Source organism: Dromaius novaehollandiae, chromosome 3 (assembly GCF_036370855.1).
Source record: "Dromaius novaehollandiae isolate bDroNov1 chromosome 3, bDroNov1.hap1, whole genome shotgun sequence".
In the NCBI taxonomy this organism is placed as follows: domain Eukaryota; kingdom Metazoa; phylum Chordata; class Aves; order Casuariiformes; family Dromaiidae; genus Dromaius; species Dromaius novaehollandiae.
Genome location: NC_088100.1, coordinates 111,735,674 through 111,743,929, shown reverse-complemented (window position 1 = coordinate 111,743,929; position 8,256 = coordinate 111,735,674). Strand labels below are relative to the sequence as shown.

The window sequence follows — 8,256 nt, the reverse complement described above, 5'->3', positions numbered from 1 at the left end:
AATGCACTATTAGGGCTATACAAAACAAGCAGTACCTCCATCATTCGCCTCAGCACCTTCACCCACTCTCACGGCTCCTTCTCTCAACCTGGCAACTTCCCCTGCTACCTGAAGATGAGATTTCTTTCTTTTAAGGGGATTCTGCTTTCCTACAGGTCTTCCCCAATGGGTAAAAAACAAAGACCCCTCTTATGTGCCAGCCCAAGCCTCAGTCTCTCTCACCTTCTGCTTATGGAAGCTTCCTTGTTTCTTTTGACTGGGTTCTTGGTCTTAATATTACAAGACACTTAAAAGCTACATTTTTTTTCCTAGATCCATAGCTATGTTTCCCTGTGAAACTCACACCAATCCCAAATATGGTGCCACACACTGAAACCAGCAACGATGTCTTTGACTGAGCGAAAGATCCCAGCAGCCTTGCATACACTCTTGGATTTACAGGGTTGCTTCCGGGGAAGCTTCCACACTCATAGAACAAAGGTGGGCTTTGTGGACAAGACCCATTCACTGTAGAACTACACAAGTACTACTGCATAATGTCTCTTTCCCTATTATCAGTTATCCACTTCACACCACTTAGCAATTTTTCTGTTATTGTTACACTAGACTATTCTCCAGCTAAGTAGGTTATTGGTATCAAAGTCATCGCATTTGCCCCTTTTTGTTGCTGGCACAGTACCCCCCATTTCCCTGCAGGCCAAACTCATCATAGTTCAATAGAAAGCTCCCCTGCCAGTTCTCTTGAGAGTTCTTGGGTGCTGCCTACCACTTTAAAAATGTTTGCCCTGATCAGACATTCAAATTCTTCTTGGTTAATATACAGGCTTGTCACTGGTCTCACCTTCCAGGTATTTCTGAACTCTTGTATGTCTGTAAATAGAAGCTATGACAGGCCTAGCATATTTACTGAAGAAGTGGTTCCTCTAGCTCTGCTAGTCATATTTTAACATTATAAATGAACTAGGCCATGCCACCACTTGGACTGAAAGAAAAGCCTTGGGGCTTTCTGCTCAGAGTTTAACTCACAAAAGCTAGAGATAGCTCAAGAGAACCTTTAAAGACCAGATGCCATAGGAAGCAACAGTGCCTAAAATACCTTTACAGTTAATTCTTACACAGCACAGTTGCATCTGGCCCTGCAAGTCAGCAGCCACGATGGTCAACTTCAGAGGGGATCCAAAAATAATCTCATCCTCAGCAGTTTTGGCTGCCCTTTACAAGAGCAATTGTTGCAAACTGCATTGTTTTCATTGCTTTCAAAAGCAGGACATCCTCCTCAGTGAGAACAGCTAATTAGTTTCATCTCTTATTCAGAACTGAGATGCTGAAAGACAGGCAAGCCACTTGGTGGGACAGCATAGAGACATCTCGCTCCTGTGAACAGGGTGTCACGTTCCTTCTCATTAACTCCTGCGCATGATGGACTAATTCACTAAGAGAAAGCCGTCCATCCAACACAACAGATGCTCATCACAAAGATGACTACACATTACAGTAATGATTTAATTAAATTTTAATGTTTACAGTAGTCAAAAGGGATGCCATCAATTTTTTTTTTAATAGAATTCTGATGTGGGAATTATTTTATTGGGAAAGCTTGGAGAAGACAAACTTGAAAACAACTGCTCCAAAGCATAATTATAAAGAAGGAAAACAGAGATCACAGTGTGCTTTAAAGGAAGGTTACATAGTTTAACTTGCACAGCACAAGCATACATAAGTATCTGAGTTGACAGGAACTGACACAGCCCATCTCGATTCAGGTTATTGCTTTCCTTTTTTAAATCTGAGTAACTGGTTGCTGGTCTCTGCTGGAACCAAAGGAGGCTTACTGGCAGATGTTTTTCAGTAGTCTGATTTGGTTTAGCCAAGGAACAGTGTACACTACAAAGTTGCAAGTGACATGCTACAGAGAGAAAGAAAAAAGCAATTATCAGATTAAGAGCATAAAACAGCATCATTGACCATTTTTCTACACATAGATTTACTACATTTTCAGTGATCCAGAATATATGCCATTCTTGTGGCTCTCTAGATTATTTGCACTTTCTTGCCAAGTATTCTGGAATATCACTCTTGTGAACATGCACTGAGCGCTAACCATTTCTCTCAAACATTAACAGAACAGATGAGCAATCAGCACTTCTGAAGATCAGGTCACTTCCTCTACTCACTTGTAAGTTCCCACTGCTGGAAAGCTTTTAGTCTGGATAATACTCTGATACGAGCTCTCAAGCATAGTAAGCACATCTGTGCCGCCAACTCATTTGTGCATGTGTCTGCCCCATCATTCCAGGACTCCAGTTGTGGTAATGGTACCCAAGAAGTTTCTAGCAAGGTGCTTAATGGATCACTTGTGTGCAGTTACAGTTTTCACATGTGCAGGTACATTCACCAGAGAAGTTACACCTATCACAGTGATTAATACCACTAATGAAATTCTATGGAACTGGACTCTGATCAGATCAAGGCAGACGCACAGTTGGTGCTCTCTTGTCTGAGAAGCTGAAGTAATCCTTAAAGACTTTCTGTAATTAGACAAAATTTGTGCCTAACTCAGCTTGGTGGGTACAGAGAACCAGGGTATCCTGCCATTCACTATCAGCACTTGGCCAAAGCACTATCAGCTGTAATGGGAGTCCCTAGGAAAAAGGAGTTGAGTAAAGCTTGTTTACATCACTATGAGACAACAGGAGCAGAGAAGGACATAGGAACTCAGACCACCAGGCTGGGAGCCTTGAAACCAACCCTGGTTAGCAAAGTTTCTTCTTCATATCCCTGGGATCAAAACCACATGGAATTTCAGAGGACTGAGGCACATACTCCATGCACTACAGCCTCAGGTCCCTGCTTAGGAAACAGGCTAAAAGGCCATGTTTACTTTGTTAGTATTGTCTGGCCAGGCAAGTTCTGCAATGGCTCCATCTCAGTAAGTATGAAGTCTCTGATCTTGGCTGCGGTAGACAGGCAATGCTGCCCATAACTCTCTATACTAGTCCAGCTGGAGGGAAGGGGTTGAAAACCCAGGGACCAGCATGCTCTGTTTTGGAGCCTACCTTAGCCATCTCTGGTGCATCATGAAAAGCACAGCCCTGGACATCAGTTACGGACTTTGTGCAATTTGTCCGGCCGATCTCAACCTCCATGATATACTTGACTCCAGACACAATCTGCAAGGAGACAACAGGCAGAAGCAGGTTTATTTACAGCACATATAGGAGATCTCTCTGAGGAGAGGAGCCTAGCAGAAAGGAAGGCAATCTTGTGATTACATTATTGAAACCAAACTTAACAAGTACACACATGCTAGTGTTTTGCAGCCTTCACAAGAAAGGCACTTTACATTTGTCAAAGACCAGAAGATAAAGTGTAAGTAAGCAAATTTAACATAGTATAGCTTCCTTAACCAGGAAGCAAAGTCACATATCAATTCATAAGCGGTGTAGGCAAATTACTAATATCTTCAGTAACTTAAACCCTAGCACTCAAAGGCATCCATCTTAACAGGACCCGTGCTTTTATTTGCCTTCTGTGGAAAAAGAGTTTGAAACCCAATCCCTCGAGTTCAAAACCTGCTCTTTTTCAAAGACTGGAAGTGGAGATTTCCATGGAGTCACACCAGCCCACAAACTGAAGCTTTAACTTTAAAAATCCCAACATTCTGCAAGTCCTCAAAATCGGTCACATGGTAGGTGACCTAAATACATAGGTATCTGTTTCTTCCTGGATGCTTTATGACCAAACTACTTGTGTCTCCCCTCACCAGTCTTTATATGCTGCCTGAGCAGCAGCCAAGTCCTCCCCCACCCTCAAGCTCTCCTGCCAACCCTCGAAGCAGCCATCCCAAAACCCAGGGATACTCTTGACACTTTAAAGGATGTTTACAAATGTCACCCTCCGGATTTGGGATTTTTTCAAGCCTAGATCAAGTTGTAGCAACGGCACTAGGAGATGGAGGGGTTGTGGTATATTTCCTATGAAAGTTTAGAGTTATTCGTAGCAGCAATGAAGGAAGTCTTTCTCCCTTTTCCCCACTTTTTCGAATGTAAAATAAGAAAAACAAACAAACAAACAAAAAAGACCCCCAGGTCCGCCAGCGCTTGACTGGCGTCGTCGAGGGCTGGGCCGGGGAGGGAAGCGCGGGCGCCGCCCCGCGCCGCGGCTGCTTACCAGCCCTTTAGGGCCGGCGTGACGCAACACCGCCGCCTACACAGAGTGGCCGCGCGGCTCCGGCCGGAGCAGGGGGCGCCGAGGGCGACGGTGGCACCGACCTGTCTCTTGGCGCTGATGATCCGCACCACGCGGCTCGAGTACTTGTCGTTGCTGGCCTTGTTGTATTGCGCCATGGCGAAGTGCAGGGCCCGCTGCAGCCCTTCATCATTGTCAGTCACGTCCATGGGAGCGCCCAGCAGCCGCGGGAGCTCCTGGCTGCCCAGCACGGCGCCAGCCAGCAGCACAGCAGCAGCCGCCGCCACCAACCACCCACGAGCAGCCTCCATCCCTGCGCTGTATTAGGCACTGCCCGCCGCCGCCGCCATTTTAAGGCCGCGGGCGTGGGGGGGGCGGGCAGGCCGCGCCCCCAGCCGCGGAACAAACCGCCCCTACCCGGCCCCTTCCCCGCCTCAACACGGGGCGGGGGAGCCCGTTTTTTCGTCTGTGTGCCCTAGAAAAGCCAGATTTTAAAGCAAAAGGGGCCGTGCCTTCTTCACCGTGCGGAATGCTTTCCACGAGCGGGAAGCCTACAGATAAATAAAACAGCGTGGGCTACACGCATTTGCTCGTCTTTGTTTTCCCCCCAAACACCTCTGTGTCCCACAACCACAACCGAGGTGGCTGGTGGAAAAGGCCTTTTGAGGGCAAACAGCTTAGGGATGAGGGGAAAATAACTATCCAGGGCCTCGCGGATTGCCTGGAGGGGAGCAGACAGGTGACAGGCTGAGGGATTTGAGTCCCCAAAGGAGAAATCAAATTATGATCGTTAATAATCGCTCACCTCCCTGCTTCTTTGCTTTCTTAGGGACAGTGAAAATCTCTAAATCCACCTCACTACTAGAGGCTTTTTGCAAGCCCCCCAGTGTCATCCCCCTCCCTCCCCTGCACGAGGCAATGCAGGCCAGCATCCCTCAGACTCTGCTCACAGGGGCCCAAGTCTGCCTCGGACAGCGAAACGCAGGGCCGCTGTGCTGCCTCACGCACGAGGGCTGAGTCAGGGCTTGCTCTCTTCTCACACAGGTTTCCGAAGAAATGACAGGGCAGCGAAACAGCTGCCTTCATGTTTCTCCTCATAGCTCTGCTGCTTCCCATCCTGACCTCAGACAGGTCCCATTTTGCTGGTGGACTATTATCTATCACAGCAGGACCATCACCTCACACCACAGCACCCACAAGCCTGCATCCCTTGTTTCACATCAGCTCACCATGAGCCACCAAGGCTCAAAAGTATCCCTCACCTGGACTTTGGACAGATAAATTCATTGGAGTGAGCTATGCTTCCCAGAAACAGAGGGAGAGACCAAGACCCAGCATACAGATCTATAGATTTGGCATAGAGCAGTGGTTCTTTGCGCAATATATGTCAGTTTAAGTGACTAATGCATGGGTTGACTTTATTTCTTGGTTAAATCATTTATTAAATCACTGTGGGATGTGTTCAGATAGCGTAAATGAACATTTAACACTCTCAGCAGGGAACAGGACCCTAGAGGAATAGGCACATAAACTTAAATCCATAAAAGCCTGGCTGCATGAGACCAGCAGCCTGTTTTTATGAGACAGTGCATCCCTGCTTTTGCCTATGTTTCCCCACAGCATATTCAGCCAGGCCAGTGTCTGAGGAGAACCAGTCCAATCCAAGGCAGCTGTACTCATTTTCCTGAGCATATCTTGTGGCAACTGTGCCACAAGATGGTGGGGCCATCTGGGAATCTGTGGTGAAGCTGTCAGGGTTTTAGAGTATGTAGGGATGGGGGCTGCTTTCTTTTGTGGCTATGGTGTCCCTCCATAATTGCGGCCAAGGCTGGCAGCAGCCAAGAGTCAGACGCACACTTCCCACTAAGACAACAGCCAGACAATGGAAACAGTCCCTTAGATGCTCAAAATGACCTCAAGGGGCTGGCTGACTTCATTTCATTTCTAGGGAGGGTAGATTTTAAAACCCTGCATGCAAGTCTAGGGCCTCTTTTTTCTAACTACTGCCCCATCTTGTCTCTGATCCCACTGGCATCAATAAGATTATTTAAAAGGAGAAATGAAAGTGCAGTAGGGCAGGGCCCAACTGGATCCAGAGCACAGATGAGGCTTTGCTTCAGTATTTGATTTTTAACACAATTTTCCCAGTGTCAAATTTCAACAAAGGTATTAACTGAAGGCAAAGATTGACCATTGCTAGCAAGATGAAGGTTGTTCATGAAACAGACTGTTAGCTGACCGTAACCTTTGGGCTCAACGGCAATTCCTTGCTTACCCACAGTTGCCCAGCTAGACTCAGTGACCCACACAGTCTCTAAGTGCCAATTTCAGAGGGCCCACAGCCACATTCATAGCCAGTCAGGACGCTATAGACCAGACTGTCTCATAGCAATGTCCTGGTGTGTCCTTCAGCTCAGCAGGACTCAGAAAAGGAACGGACATTTAGATAGGTAATAAATACATCAACAGTTACTGCAGTAAAGATTACAGAAGTCAATCAACCAATCTGAGATCTCATGATACAGATAGAAAATGTCATTCTTTAAGCTACAGAACACTTAGGCTTACAGAAGAGCAACCCTACAGGCAAGCTAGACTATCTCACAACTGCCTTACATGAAGCTCCCATTTCCTCCTGTGCAGCACTAGACATTGGCTACCATCACAGGGCCTCTGGGTGCCTGTGATCTACCCCAAAGGGGCAAATAGTAGTGAAGTCTTCTGTCAGGAAGATATAACTTTGTTTCTGCACCTTTGATGGAAGCAATAAAGGCTGAAGAGGCCTGGCCTAAATGGGATTCTGTCCTGCTAGCAACCGGAGAAGGAAGCAATCCTGCAGGCTGAGGATGCGAGAAAGAGGGGTTTGTGCCAGTGACTTGGCTGGATACTTTCATTGTCAATTATTTGGGGAATTCTGGAAGAGCCGCACCCTACCTCCCAATAGGAAAAAAATAGTATCTGAGCCCTCGGGGGAACTCAGACCATCATCCTAGTCAGGCAAGGCACAAAACAAGAAGCTGTCCTCCAGCCAGTCCTTCAGCCATGAAATGAAGATCACAAGATGATCTTCAAGTGGAAAGCAAAAATCCTGGAGCCATATCTCAGCTCAGTGGGTAGACACATAGTCACCACTTTAGGCTGCGGAGCTTCTGTGTTCTTAAGAGGGTCAGAAGTTTGGTTCATGCAGCCAGCCACCTGGCTCCTTGAGCTGCTTGTAACTGCCCCCTCTCTCTCAGCATATAACTTATCTATGTGGCAGCATCACAGGTGCCTGGCATTTTTTTATCCTCTCCGTGTACCTCTCATGGGAGCTGCCAAGGGCCTCAGGACAGAACCTGAAGGACTTCACTGCTTTGTGGTGCTGCTCTGTTTTCTCTTTAGAAAGGTCAGTGCTTTGAATAGCAGAGGGTCTCAATAACCCATGAAATTTCTCTGTTTTGGGGCAAGGATAAGGATGTTTTCTTTTCAAAGCCATCATGTTTGTAGAAACACACCTGTCACCCCTGTCCCTCAGGGAGGGGGCAGGATGTAGGCCCCCTTGGATCTTGGCACAGCAAGAGCAGCCCTACCCAGTCTGGAATTACGCTGGCCACAGCCCTCCTCTGGGATGCGGAAGGAGGAGGCTGCTTTCCCACATGGGTCCGGGAACTTGGAGAATTTTCCAGGCTCTGCCTCCTCATGGGTTATTCTAGCATTTATTTCTCTCTGCTGTGGAGGATGAAAAAAAAAGCCACAGAGCATTTTAAGATACAAATACGGCTTCTAGCACAAAACACTATTTCATTTCCTATATCTGCCTCCACAGCATTGACATTACCTCCTCTCCTACATTAATTTCTCTGCTCAGAGTCAGAGGGGCATATGGTGGGGTTGGCTTTCTGGACATATCGCTCAAGTCCTAGTTTCATCTCATAACCACAAGACTGTCTTTCCCATCCAGCCAGAAATCCTAAGTTTGGAAAGACAGGACTTAATGTAGTAGCATTATAGAGCTAGCTCAAGCAAGATTTAGGACACTGTGCTGTTGCCAGGCTAAGAGAGGGCAATCTTTTATGCCTTAAAAAGTAG

At 46.9% G+C, this 8,256-nt stretch overlaps 1 protein-coding gene across 1 annotated transcript; it reads right to left on the bottom strand.

The window, feature by feature from the left end:
* Window positions 1-1,495: 1,495 nt before the first annotated feature.
* On the bottom strand, window positions 1,496-4,557 carry CST3 (cystatin C). The gene is made up of 3 exons (XM_026104237.2): window positions 4,272-4,557; window positions 3,057-3,170; window positions 1,496-1,906 (listed from the first exon to the last, which is right to left on the bottom strand). Exons 1-3 carry the CDS (start codon window positions 4,497-4,499, stop codon window positions 1,829-1,831), a joined length of 420 nt encoding a protein of 139 aa, XP_025960022.1. The 5' UTR covers window positions 4,500-4,557; the 3' UTR covers window positions 1,496-1,828.
* Window positions 4,558-8,256: the final 3,699 nt, after the last annotated feature.